Below are 14,248 nucleotides of genomic sequence, written 5' to 3' on the forward strand. Positions count from 1 at the left end.
AAGATGTACCCAGACTGTCTGTAACTCTTTGTTGTCTCATATTGTCCTAATCCTAATTCAAATTGTCCAAATTATTATTACTCTAATTGTATTGCTATTTTTATAACCATTTTATTACTATGAAACTTTTAAAAATTTTAAAACCAAGCGATTGGCGTTTTTCACACAACCCAATGGAAAAGGTTCTGTGATTTCCAACCTCTCCCTCCATGCCCTTCACTGCCAGTAATTAAACTGTGTGAAAAATGCCAATCACTTGTTTTTAAAATTTGAAAAGTTTAATAGCAATAAAATGGTTATAAAAACAGCAATATAATTAGAGTAATAATAATTTAGACTATTAGGATTAGGACAATATGAGACAATAAAAACGAAGAGTTACAAGACAGTCTGGGTGCCTTTTTCTGGGCAGTAGAAGCCCGAAGGACTCACGTTAACACAGGATTTACCCTTAAAAGCAATAGCCTGTTGCATATTCATACACTTCATACATGATGCATAAATTCCATTCAAAAACAGGATTCTGTCTGGTCATCATCAACTTCTTCCTCTTAATCCTGACAGCATCGTTCTGCCTGACCGAGGTAGGAAGTTTGTTTCTTCTGATAATGGAGCAATAAATTTTTTTTCTCTGAAAGACTCAGGCGTTCTGTGGCTGCTGTCTCATCGCGAGTCCCTTCTTTAAAAAAAGTATCTTACATAGCATAGTTTCTATTTTAACATTTTTTTCATCACCTAAACCTATATGTAACACACTACTTAAGAGAATTACTACAGCATAACTTTCTAACACAACACATATAATATTCATTTTAATATTTGCGAAAAGCCAACCATAAAATACTCATTTTTCACAACCGCGAGAGGCGCCAGCGACATAAACCACACGCACACCTCCTGCTTTCTCCGCTTTGATCTCGATTGTCTATTTTGATTTCTCTATTTTCTAGTTCCAACACTTTATCTCCTATTTTATCGCCGCCGCTGTCCCGGGTTCCACAATCCCTCACGGAGCCGCCTCAGCGCCGCTTCCCGCCAAAACCCGCAACAGTCTGCCCCCGTTGCTATGCGCGATGACGCCACTCGCTGTGCTTTTTTCTCATTGGCTGCTCCGCCGGCGACGGCTCAGCGCGGCGCGGGATTGGCTGGGAGCGGGCCCGCGCGGGGCACGTCGGGGCGGGAAGGGGTAATGGCGGCCATCGGAGTGCACCTGGGAGCCACCTGTGCGTGCGCCGCCGTGTACAAGGTGAGGGCTGGGCCGGGGCCGTGGCTGCGGCCGCTCGGGGGGCTTGGGCAGGGGCAGGGCCCTCGGGGAGCTCGGTCAGGGCGGTTCGGGGGCCCCCCTCGGCGGTGCAGCCTCCACAGGCTCACGGCTCTGCCTCCCTCCATCTCTCTCCCCTCAGGATGGCCGCGCCGATGTGGTCGCCAACGACGCCGGGGACAGGGTCACGCCCGCGGTCGTGGCGTTCTCGGAGAGCGAGGAGGTGAGGCTGCCCCTCCGCGGGGTGCTCTGGGGAGGAGGAGTTGGTGGCTCTGCCTGCTACTCAGCTTTTCCATTTTGTTTTCGTTTATTTTCCCCTCAGGTTGTTGGCTTAGCTGCGAAGCAAAGCAGGATCAGAAATATTTCCAACACTGTCGTGAAAGTGAAGCAGATCCTTGGGAGAAGGTAAGAGGATGGGCGTGGAAGGGGCGATGAGGAATTACAAAATGTACAGAGTGACTGGGTTGGAAGGGACCTTAAAGATCATGGAGTGCAACCATGCCCCAACACCTTGCGAAAAATGCCAATAACTTGTTTTTAAAAATTTAAAAAGTTTATTGATAATGGTTATAAAAATAGCAAAATAATTAGGGTAATAATAATTTGGACAATTTGGATTAGGACAATATGAGACAGTAGAAACAAAGACTTACAGATGTCTGGGTACCTTTTCTGGGCAAAATAAGCCCCAAAAAAGGACCCACGTTAACAGAGGATTAACCCTTAAAAACAGCATCCTGTTGCATATTCATACATCTCATATATGATGCATAAATTCCATTCAAACACAGGATTCTGTCTGGTCGGTGTCAAGTTCTTCCTCTTAATCCTAACTGGCATCTTCGTGCCTGAGCAAAGTGGGAAGAAGTTCATTTCTCCTGATAAGAAGGCAATAAATTCTTTTTCTCTGAATGATTTAGGTGTCCTGCAAGTCCTTTCTTTAAAAAAAGTACCTTACATAGCTTAGTTTCTATTTTGACATTTTGTTATAACCTAAAACTATATTTAACACACTACTTAAGAGATTGAGCACAGCATAATTTTCTAACATAACACATATAATATTCATTTTAATATTTGCTAAATGCCAGTCATAAAATACACGTTTTTCAGAACCTCAACTAAACCATGGCACCGAGTGCCACATCCAGGGTTTTCTTAAACACATCCAGGGGTGGTGACTGCACTCTTTTTTCCCATTTAAAGCTGGTTTCATGTTTCAGCACTAATCCTGACAGCATGTCATAAAAAGTCATTCTGTTATCATAGAGTCACTGAAGGGTTTTGTTTGGAAGGGATTTTAATGATCACCTCCCTTGCAAGCCCCTTGCCATGAGGAGGGACACTGTCCCCTAGTCCAGGTTGGTACTGTGAGCTTCTCAGCCTGTATTTTCCTCCAGCAGCAAAGAGATGCTTGTGAAAATAGAAAAGTAGAGAAGAAAAAATGAATTTTAAGTCTCAACTTGTCTGTGAAAACCTCAAGTTGTGAAATACAGTAGCAAGTTGCATATATGCTTTTCATACATAAAGTTTCTTAACTATGATTTTTTTGTCAGCTGATTGCTTTTCTGTAAAATCCACTGGGGTTTTGTTTGCATGAAACTTTGTGTTGCTTCTATTGCAATAATGAAACTGTTGATTAGTGCCTGTTGTGATTCCTGTTAGAGGAGCTGTGATAATTTGCACTGGCAATTACAGTGACAATAGAACTAAACTTCTTGGGTTGGAGTTAACATCAGAGATGTGAAAAAACTTCTTAGTGATGACCCAGCTGTGTGTTACAGTCCTTTTATTGAGAGGAGCTGTCAAGATGTTGCCCATTCTGTATTCCTCAGCACTTCTCAGATGCAGAACTTTGCTGAAATCTTTTATAAATGTTCATGGGGGATAGCAGTATGGGTTTTGCTTTTCTTTTTCTGTAAGTAGTAGGTATTTTTTCAATCATAAGTTTTAGAAAAGAAGAATGAAAAATGCCACCAGTCAGAACTGTTGGGTTTTGTTCTACTCCATAAATGTAACTGCAGAATAAAAACAGGATTTTTTGGTTCAAGTACAGCTTGATGAGTTAGAAACGTTAAAAGGAATATCAGCAAGATGCATTTGTGCAATTAACCTTGAATGCATGATTGATTTTGTTATTTTGCATTTTTATGGACAGCTCTGGTGACCCTCAGGCAAAGAAATACATTGCAGAAAGCAAATGTTCTGTGAGTATGATGATTTATAGAATTTTATTATTGTTTGGGCCATACATATCTGTGTTCTGTAGTGATCAGCTCCCATCATATGATGTCCCTTTGCTGCTGTGTGTAATGTTTCTGTTTTTATCCAGTTGATAACCATGTTCTGGGTTCTGCCAGCATAATATAGTTAGTTCCAACAGAAAATGTTTTATCTCTTGGCCATCCTCCAAACAGGTGAATCCTAATGCATTTCAGTAGTAGCATTGTGGTTTTTGTTAGGGCTGGTGGAAGATACTCAAGTTGCACACCTTGTGATTAACATCTTTAACCAGTTGATTTAATCTCAGTATTTAATTTACATAATACTGTCCTTGTTGCTAGAAAATTTTGCAAAACAGGAGAAAAATTATCCTGGAAAATGAATTTGTAACAAATGGGTGATTTTTCTGCTGTTCATATTGGTGTGATTTTATAAATTGTTGGGTTTTTTCTTATGGACTATAACCAGAAGTGTACTTATGTTTTAAACATTGCTTTTGTACTCAGGAAAATTTAATAGAAAGGGAGAATCTTGACTCTTTAAAGTCTTAAATGTCCCTGTTGTGTCTGTCATATCCTGCAGGTCTTTGATAAGCATGTTGGAAGTGTTTATTCCCTTGCAGTAGAATGCTAAGGCAGGGAGTGTTTACACAGTCCAGTGCTTTTTACTTTAAACAGAGCCTAAATTAAACATTACTTTTTGTTATTCACCAAATTGCTGTCTGACAAAGGTGTGTTGGTTTTACTTACAGATGATTGAGAAGAATGGAAAACTTCAGTATGAAATAGATAACAAACTTATTAACCCAGAAGATGTGGCAAAACTAATTTTCAGTAAAATGAAAGGTATATAATAATTAAATTCATTGACATGTTTTAGCTTTTTAAGGTGTCCTTTTATTTTTTTAAGATGTCATATATTTTTTTCATTATTTGTTTTTAATCAGCATGCTGTGCCTGTGTTTCCAAACAGAGACTGCCCAGTCTGCACTGGGCTCAGATGTGAATGATGTTGTTGTCACTGTGCCATTTGATTTTGGAGAGAATCAGAAGAATGCCCTTGGGTAAGAGCATTGAGGTTTTTCTGTTATTTTATGTGCCTAAAGCAGATGGGCTGGGAGACCAGCAGTGGGAATTCTGCTGCTGGACTTCAACTTGTGAGCATCAGTCAAGATATTGGGATGTTATTTAAACTGTGAAAATATGAAAGCAAGAGATTTAATCATGAGTGGAGAAACTTTTAATGGAATTTGGTGATGTGACCAAAAGGAAGTTCTGAATCACTGAAATGAGGGGAAATTTCAATTTCATCAAGGATAGAACCTCATTTCAGATTAGGACCTTCAGTGACCCCTTTGAAATGCAAATAGCATCTCAGTCTCCTCCATAATTTCCCCTCCATCCTCCCCAGAGTGGTGCTGCATGGTCTCTTGAGCTCTGCTTTGTCAGAGTGCAGATTTGGAATACATACCAGTTTTCTACTTGGAAGTTCTGTTTGGAAACACTTTTGCTCCGACAGTTCCTCAGTAGGAAAACATAAGATGCTTAAAGCTGAGCATAAATGGCAACATCTGTTTTTACTTTCTGATATGTAGAAGCCCTTACATTTAACTGTCATGAAGGAAATAAATAAAGCACACCTGAAAATTGGTCAGAAAACAGCAAGCTGGGGATTTTAGTGTCTGCAATGAAACATTCTATTGCTCTGGTGTAACTTCAAAGTGGAAGGGAACAAGTTGTGGGCTATTCCCAGGGATACTGAAATTTCAAGAAAACATGTAAGTTAAATGTTGCAAGTGAGGCATGGTAAGTTACTTTTGTTACCTGTTGAAATAATGTATCAAGGATTTCATTAGCATTCCTGAAGATAAGTTACCAAGTTTGATTTAGGGTGGGGTGTAATTGTGGGGTATTTTGCAGTTTGTATGGGCTATGCAGTCTGATAGATCAGTGTTTTCTTTGCCAGTGAGCACACAGCAGATCCAATTCTTTGGAGAACAGAGTAGCAACTGATCTTATTGGCACTTTTTCAGTCACTCAGTTTTGTAATGCCATGCTATAAACAAGGTCTGATACATGGCACGTGTAGTTCAGGTGAAATCTTAATAGTGTGTGACTGCAGTGAGATCTCTAAAGTACAATGAAATGCTGTTGTGGCTCATTGCAGGGAAGCAGCTGCAGCTGCTGGGTTCAATGTTATGAGATTAATTCATGAACCATCTGCAGCTCTCCTTGCTTATGGAATTGGCCAAGATTCACCCACTGGGAAAAGGTAAAGTCCTAATGTTCTACTTATTTTTAAGCTGCTGTACCTAAATACTGAAAAATCTTAACTGAGGGAATGCCATGTTGCCTTAGCATGAGGCTTGTTTTGCTTTTTTCTCTCAATCAAGACAGTAAGCATTTAGAAGTTGTAACTTTGTAGTGTATTAAATCCCTTTGCTTTGATCTTTATATTTTGAGAATTGCCTTTAAAGATTTGTCCCCAGTTTCCAACTTTCTGTTTAATAAGCTGATTGACTTAAGAAAAATGCATTCCTTTTTGAACATATTTTGGCATAGCTCATTTTAATTGTGGGAGATGGGATTATTTTACATGGGCTGGAAGAACTGAAGCAGAGCTCCTGGGTTGAATAAGTGCATCTGGTTGAATATATTCATTTTTATGAATATATAAATGATTCCAATTCAAAATACTAAAGACTGCTGTCAGTTTGAACATTTTTGTTCTTGTGTGGTCTTTCTTTACCATTCTCATATATTTCTTGTCTGATTAAAACCTTCAATACATGGTGGTAATCTTTAACAATGTGTCAAAATTAATGCTACTTTCAACATTTTTTAATGTGACAGCAACGTGCTGGTGTATAAACTGGGTGGAACATCACTTTCTATCACAGTCATAGAAGTGAACAGTGGAATATATCGTGTGCTTGCTACAAACACAGATGACAGCATTGGAGGAGTTTGCTTCACAGAAGCTCTAGCACAACACTTAGCTTCTGAATTTCAGAGGTAAGATTTGAATTCCAAGCATTTTGCTGTTAGGACAGGATCTTCATTATGTGGTGCTTGCTTTTAAAAAAAAAATTAGCAGAGTCTCTGTTAGTGAAATGATTCAAGTACAGATGATGCTGAAGCAGCAGTCATTTGTTTCAGGCTGAGGAGGAAGGCTGGGAAATGCCTGAGTTTGGGTGGATGTTGCCTCAATTTGGTGTTAAACTGTAAGGGCTCAGCTGTGGACTCTATTGTGTCCAGATGTGTGCAAATTTTCAGTAGTGGCATTGTAGTTAATACAAAAATGTTTACAGAAAAAAAGTGCAAGAGCTCTAACCTTTCCTTTTAGAAAGTTACCAGTCAAAATTCCTGTCTTTTTAAACTGGTATCATCTTTTTTTTTTTAATATAGGTCTTGTAAACATGATATTAGAGGAAATCCCAGAGCCATGATGAAGTTAATGAACAGTGCTGATATTGCAAAACACTCTTTATCAACCCTGGGAAGTGCAAACTGTTTTGTGGATTCATTGTATGATGGATTGGATTTTGATTGCAATGTGTCCAGGTAAGGCAGATCTTGAAGCTACTGAAATTTCTCTAGGTGGTATTGTGGATACTCAATAAGCTTTGATTTCTGAGGGTGTTTATTTTAGGGAAGGAAGTAAGATTGAAGGCAAAGCTGCTGTTTCATGTTGATGGTTCTGTTGTGCTGCAATCTGTGGTCAGGGCAGTCACAGTAACAGTGTTGCCCTGATGGTTAGAAAAAGGCACAGTGAGACCCCATCTTCAGAGTCTGGTTGTTGATTGGAGGGGAGTCTGTAATGAATCAGGGTGGCTGTTTCCTTCCCCTTATTGTTTTTGTTGTACTTTCCTTAAAGAAAAGATGGCTTGATCAAAATGAGATCCAGAATGGTAGGAGTCCTGGAAGTCCTGATGTTGCTTCTCAGTGAGAGCTGGACTAGAAAGACATTTGCTGTCTTTTTGTTCCCACTGCTGTGTCCTCCTCAGTCTCTTTTCCCTTGGCATGATCTCTTACTGAGATTTTTAGCTCACTTTGATTGCTCTTCTAGGCAGCAGCAGCTTTAGCAAAATGAAACAGAATTTCCATTCCAGAACTGCAGCAGTTGGAGCTGCTCAAACGAGGCACAGCATGTTTGAAAGTGTGAGAAGCAGTACTGTATAAATGGGGTCAGCTCCATTTGGATCAGGATGCCAGTCCTGTGGATCAGTGTTGCAGACTTGGATTTGTGGTATTCATGCAGAGTAGAACTTCCTTTGCAGGCTTGAAAGACACAAAAGCAAGCACAAGTTTGTTTTTTAATTTGCCTAATCTGTTCCTTGTGTGAAAATCAGGACACAGCTTGATTTGCCTCTAAAAACGGAGTCCTTGTATTCATTTTACAGATCATGAAGCAGTTCCAGAATTTTTCTTTATTTCTTTGGCATGAGTCAAGACAGCAAAACTGGTGTTGTCAAGACAACAATACTGGGTTTTTTTTTCTCTGGAGTGCACTGAAGAATGAATGTGCATTCATGTAGGTGTTGTTGATGGAACTAATAGCACAGATACTTCCACAACAATAAAATAGCTTGGAGATTAATAATGGGAAAATATGATTTTTTTTTAAATCCCTTAGTTACAGCTACAGAACTAAAATATATTCCAAAAATTATTGTCCTTCCATTTCAGGTACTTGTCTCTAATGGATGACATGATCCTTTTCAAATGTTTTATTTTTGTCTTTTAGGGCCAGATTTGAACTTATCTGTTCTTCACTTTTTAGTAAATGTGTAGAAGCAATTAAAAAACTCTTGCAACAAGTTGGATTTACAGCAGATGACATTAATAAGGTAATAATAGAAATCATGTGTCTGTGGGACATTTCCACAAGAGCAATGCTTATGGGGCCTGTTTTCCTTGCAGACTGAGATTATTTCAGGATATATTTAAACAGTTTTGACTGGGGTCCCACAAAGTCTATAGATTCAGGATCTTTAGAACTGCTGTATTTGCTTTATTTCAGGTGTCTGAAGTTAAGTGTAAGGTAGAAGTTAAGTATAAGTTTTTACTGCTGCATATTGAGTGGTGGGGAGGATTTGTCTCCATTTGGTGTGTTTGTGTAACTCTGCCCAAATTCAAGCTGAGGAGTTCCTTCCTTAAGTTCAGTCTCTGGGCTTTGTTCTGCCTTCATTGAGCTTTGGACAGGGTTTGCTGGCACTTCTGAAGAAAGGCAAAGTTTTGACTTAAAGTTGAACAGATCACTAAGTGTCCACTTGGTGCTTGTGCTCCTCCTTGCTGGCTTAAGAACTACAGGAGGTGCCAAAGCAGAGAGTGCTTTAATCCCAAGGATGTGAGCAAGGCAGCAGACATGAGTAGTTTAATCTGTGTCTCTCTTGCCTTGGTGTAAGACAGGAAATCCATCTCACCCCTTTTTACCTGTGCTTGGCAAGTGGTGCTGCATTCATTGCTGCCAGAATTGGCTCCTCAGGTCTGCAGCTGGAGCTGCCTGGTGCTCTCAGTGACACTTGGTGCTGTTTCAGACTTTTAATTAGTGTTTGTTGTGTCATGTCACATCTCACTTTCTCTGATTGATAATGAAGTATCCCAGGCCACTGTTCAAAGAATGGCTTTTGTTTTCTGAGGCAGTGGCTTTTAGGTGGCCTTTCAGGCTTTAATTCTTTGGATGGAGGGCAGTAGAACATCTTAAATGTAAAAATAAACAACTTCAGAGTTGTAAGTTAGGTTTATGTTTTACATGAGGAAAAGTGGGAGTTAACTTTGTTTCCAGATCTGGATGATTTCAACAAAGTCTCTGTAATAAGACTTGGATTTATGGATAAAACCTGACTTGCTCCTTCCTAAAGGTGCATGATGGAAGGGTGGGTGGCAAGCAGCACAAGTTCAGCATGGGGAAGTGTTAGATTCCAGGAAAGGAATGTGTAGTATGAGGGAAATCAGATGCTGAATTAAGGCCCTGTGGAATACAGTGTCTGTGCAGCAAAGCTCCTGAGCAGCCTGTTGTAACTGTGCCTGGTCTGGCCAGGAGGTTGGACTGGATCACCTTTGGAAGTCCTTTTGAACCCTATGTTCTTTTTATGTCAAATTTTTTAATTTTCAAGGTGTTACTTTATTTAGGTGATTCTTGCTGTAAGAGAAACTTTTCAAAGACATAGTATTTCCTTTAATTTCAGAAGCATAAGTATCAAGTCAACCAAAGATTACATCAATTTTTATTTCAACAACTGTAGATGATAAAATATCCCAGAGCAGCTTTTATTTTTGCACAGCAGGGTGTGACCTGTCAGTTTTATTTCACAGACTAAAGATTTGAAATTATTATGATGTGTTTTCCAGGTAGTTCTTTGTGGTGGGTCTGCTCGAATCCCAAAGCTACAGCAGCTGATCAAAGACATTTTCCCAACTGTGGAATTACTGAATTCAATTCCTCCAGATGAAGTTATTCCCATTGGTGCAGCCATAGAGGCGGGAATTCTGCTAGGGAAAGAGAATACCTTGTTAGAAGAAGATGCACTCATTGAGTGTTCTGCCAAAGATATTCTTCTTAAGGTAAGGCTAAAATTAGAATATTAGGAAATTTTACTGCTGCAGTGAATATATAGCACTGATTATGTGTGATTGATGTTAGAGAAGCAGCATTGGTTTGTTCTTACTTCCACAGATTTGCTATAGATTAGCAGTGGTAACTTAGGTTACTACTGGTAAGTTATCATGGTAACTTAGGTTTATTGATAAAAAATTGACAGGAAAAACTGATTTTAAGGGGAGATAGATTGTATCTTTCCTATGTTGCAATAGCTGGACTTCTCATTTGTAGGAATGTCAGGGTTTTACTTGCTTGGATGGTAAATGTGAGAGAGGGAATGAAGCTTGGACTTCTTTTCTTGTGGAGCATTGTTGTGACACTTCCAGCTCAATGAAGCACTTACAGAAAAACATGAACTATATTAATTTTTATTCTTTTTTTAAGGGAGTAGACGAGTCAGGGGCTGACAAATTCACAGTGCTGTTTCCATCAGGGACACCACTGCCAGCTCGAAGGCAGCACACCCTGCATGCTCCTGGGAACATTTCCTCTGTGTGCCTTGAGCTCTACGAGTCATTGGGCAAGAGTCCCACGAATGAAGAAGAGAAATTTGCACAGGTGAGTGTGTGCACACTCCTGTGCACTTTTAACAGCAGCCTCCTGGGGAAAAAAAAATGGAAATCAGTTCCACCAGTACCAAAATGTATTGTTAGGAAATTACAGTGACATGCATCCCTTTGGTATTGGTCTTTTAATTATTCTTCTGGACATGCAAAATATTGAAGTACTTTGTAAAGTACTGAAGTTTTCCCTTTTGAATTTCTAAATGATTGTCAGGGTTTGACACGTGGCACTACTGTAATAAGATCACCTTGGATGAGAAATCTTTACCAGTTATTCCAGTCATACACAGATCCTTGAACATTTTAAAAATAAAACTGATGAAGGAAATGGTATAGCTAATGTGTTGATTACTTTTTGATCTCCCTAGATTGGACATTGTTATTAAATATTGAATTTGGTTTATCATAGTGGTAAGATGAAATGTTTTTATCAAATGAGGGTTTAAAGTTGTTGTTTAGGAATCAGCCTACAGAGAGAACACAGCTTTTTTGTAAACAGTTATGATGTGCTTTCCTTGAAAAGCATCAGGGAAGGGGCAGATGTGTCTGAAATTGATGGAATATTTAAGAAGATTGTTATTCCACCTTAATTCTGCCTAAATATCTTTAAAGGGGGTAGGGAAGGGATGTTACCTAATAATTACAGTACTGATTCTAAAGGATTCTGTGGGAGTGGTACTTCACTATCTCAGGGATACATCTTGAACCAAAACACAAAAACAATAGTGCAAATAGTTAAACTGCATGAATTTTCACATCTTAGCTGTTGTGTCACTTCCTTTGAAGTGCTGAACAAGAACATGAACCGACTATAATCAAACTTTCTCTTTTTTTAATAGATTGTACTCCAGGATTTAGATAAAAAGGAGGATGGCCTACATGATATACTAACAGTTCTCACAATGAAAAGGTACCCAAAACCCTTGTTCTACTGTTTACCCTTCTATGTCACACTTCTGACAAACAGTCTTTGCTCCTGTTACAGGGTATTTAATTTTATTTCTTTGAGAAATTTCAGCATTTTTTGGTTACAGGGCTGTACAGTCCTAGCAGGAGTAAATTCTGTAGAAATGTGGGTTTTCTGCAGTACCTTTGGTGCTGTCATTGTTTGATTCTTAAAGAAGCAAAGCTTAATGCAATTGTGTAGATCATTTTTAGCAACTTCTGAACCGTTGATCACTTTGACCATGCATGAGAGCAGTCAGGATCTGAGACTTTCTCTGGAAGTGGGTTGGGGAGCTTTGCTGAATGCCCACACTCTTGGGAAAAACTGAAGGGGGTTTTGTCTTTTTTAGTTATGAAGGATTGTAGAATTTGCAGTGGCTCTGTCCTTTCAGAAGCAGGGTTGTTAAACAGAGAAACAGGGCCTTCTACTTGCTATTTAAGTTTCAAAATACTTCATTTTCTTATCCTGAAAATAATCTGTCAGGTGTATTAATGCCTGTTAATAGACCTCACCCAAAATGCCTGGTTTGTCATACAGAGATTTATACTGAACACTGATAAGGAAAACATTTTGGGGATTATAGATGCAACTCTGTCATGCAGAAAATCATCATATTTTGGAAGGAGGTTTAAGGAATATTTGAGTGTAAAAGAGAGAGGAAGTTCAGTAGGGAACATCTATTTGTACCTAAATTTATTTTGTGTGACTGTATGCCTAGCTGAAGTAAGGCATACAGTCACACAAAATAAATTTAGGTACAAATATTGTTTCTAAAGTCTTGGGTTTTGACAATTAAGCTTTTCCTTGTTGAAGGAGATCCTTTGAGTTTAAAGACTATTTACACTTCAAAAGTCAAGCTCTTGTGCTATGACGAGCCCTGTTTATCAATCCACTGCTCTTAGTCAGCTCTCACAAGGAATATTTTGAATAATATTACCACATATTTTATTTAGAAACCTGTACAAAATAATTTAAATTGCAATATTTAAATGTGTTCTTTGATTAATTTCAACATATGTAGAGAAGATAGATGCTTTAAGGGCAAGAAGTGGATATAAAAACAATGACTAAATTAAACTTAATTTCATAAACCCATTTAATCTGTGTTGAAGCATGTTTGTCCCTGGATATTTTGATGCTGATCTATCATCCTTCCCTCTGTGTGAAGATTGTTGCTTATCCTCTCTGGCACATGCAGTAAGTGTGGTGTTGAGATAATCCTAAACATAACTCTCTTTTATCTAGGGATGGGTCCTTGCACGTCACCTGCACAGATCAAGATACTGGAAAGTGTGAAATCATCACTGTTGAAGTGGCATCATAGGCCACTTTGGAAGGCAACATTTTTCTAACTTGATTTTTGTCTCTTACTGCCTTTTCTACCAAAGCAGTGACTCTCTGTGATGTTTCTCATGATTCGTAGAGGACTGTAATAAACTAAAATGCCACCAAGTTATTTTGCCACCAAGTCTGTTTAGAGTGTACAAAACGTTAGTCAAGACATGTGAACGGCAGGTTGTTGAATTATCAGCACTTGCTTTACAAAATGCAAAACACAAATTGTGGTTCAGGAACAAGCATATTACATAGTTTGAAGATTTTTCTTGACTAATCAGGTCTTGTATTCATTCAGCCAGTGCATCTGTGGCTTCAGTAGTATAGCTTTGAACCTGAGAAGGAGACTGGTGAAAATCCACTCATTTTATACCAGAATCCTGTGTGGTCATGATATTGCCCAAAACCATGAAGGTGAAGCCCATTTGTGCTGGCCTCTTGAGCAGATGAATTTTTTTTTTCAAAATATTTTTTCTGTAAAATGGTTTTGTCATATTACCTGAGAAATGTAATAGTTGTGTGCTTATTTATATGTTATTAAAAATACATTTTTTTATGCAGATCCTGAGAATCTCCATAATGTGTGGTTTTAAATCTGTATTGTCATACATTTGTGTGGGTGTAAGCTGGCAAGTTTTTTCAATGACGAGATGGAGCAGGCAAGTGTGGTTATGGAATTTGAGGGTCTCAGCCTAAAGTGCAGCTAAGGGACAAAAATTCAGTGCTTACAACAGTGTGTTACCTTGTAAAACACTGAAAGTGTCACAGAGGAGCCTCAAGAATTAGAGAACACAGCAAGGGATCCCAGTCTGGGTTTGCAGAGGGTTGTATTCCATTACCTGCCTGCTAGGAACCTGTAGTGGTTCCCTAGGAAAAAGAGCCTCAGGAAAAGAGGTTACTAAGTCAACTGTGGCAGGGGAGGTTTGGGTGGGACAATGGGAGGAATTTCTTCCCATTAAAGGTGATTAGACCTTGGAATGGGCTGCCCGAGGGAGGTAGTGAGTGTTTAATTAACACCCTGAGGCGTTTAAGGAAGGCCTGGACGTGGCACTCAGTGCCTGGTCTGGTTGCCACGGTGGTGTTTGGTCATAGGTGGGACTTGATGATCTCAGAGGCCTTTTGTAAACTTATCGATTCTGTGATTCTGCCGAAGCTACATTAATAGTTAACACCGCGTCTGAGGAGTGAGGGTAAGGCCGGGACCATTTCTCCGAGGTTCTTTTCAGCTCTGCAGCTGAGGGCCGCGGGAAAGAAGCTGCCTCGCGCTTCCCCGCCTGTCCCAGGCACTGCAGAGCTCAGTAAGAACAAAAGCAAAAT

The 14,248-nt window shown here is 39.3% G+C and overlaps 1 protein-coding gene across 1 annotated transcript; it reads left to right on the forward strand.

The window, feature by feature from the left end:
* Nucleotides 1-1,182: 1,182 nt before the first annotated feature.
* HSPA14 (heat shock protein family A (Hsp70) member 14) lies at nucleotides 1,183-13,492 on the forward strand. The gene is made up of 14 exons (XM_058022625.1): nucleotides 1,183-1,246; nucleotides 1,404-1,484; nucleotides 1,584-1,666; nucleotides 3,420-3,468; nucleotides 4,236-4,329; nucleotides 4,457-4,547; nucleotides 5,651-5,755; nucleotides 6,337-6,498; nucleotides 6,892-7,047; nucleotides 8,231-8,333; nucleotides 9,838-10,050; nucleotides 10,472-10,645; nucleotides 11,490-11,560; nucleotides 12,842-13,492. The coding sequence occupies exons 1-14, from the start codon at nucleotides 1,190-1,192 to the stop codon at nucleotides 12,918-12,920; spliced, it is 1,518 nt and encodes a 505-aa protein (XP_057878608.1). The 5' UTR covers nucleotides 1,183-1,189; the 3' UTR covers nucleotides 12,921-13,492.
* The last annotated feature ends 756 nt before the right edge of the window (nucleotides 13,493-14,248 follow it).

This window comes from Melospiza georgiana, chromosome 4, assembly GCF_028018845.1.
Source record: "Melospiza georgiana isolate bMelGeo1 chromosome 4, bMelGeo1.pri, whole genome shotgun sequence".
Lineage (NCBI taxonomy): Eukaryota > Metazoa > Chordata > Aves > Passeriformes > Passerellidae > Melospiza > Melospiza georgiana.

Excerpts from the sequence above, each read along its gene's own strand:
- HSPA14 (XM_058022625.1), top strand. The coding sequence starts at position 1,190 with ATGGCGGCCATCGGAGTGCACCTGGGAGCCACCTGTGCGTGCGCCGCC. Across the intron at positions 6,499-6,891 it reads TTAGCTTCTGAATTTCAGAG|GTCTTGTAAACATGATATTA; the intron begins GTAAGATTTGAA and ends TTTTTAATATAG. Across the intron at positions 10,646-11,489 it reads AAGAAGAGAAATTTGCACAG|ATTGTACTCCAGGATTTAGA; the intron begins GTGAGTGTGTGC and ends TTTTTTTAATAG.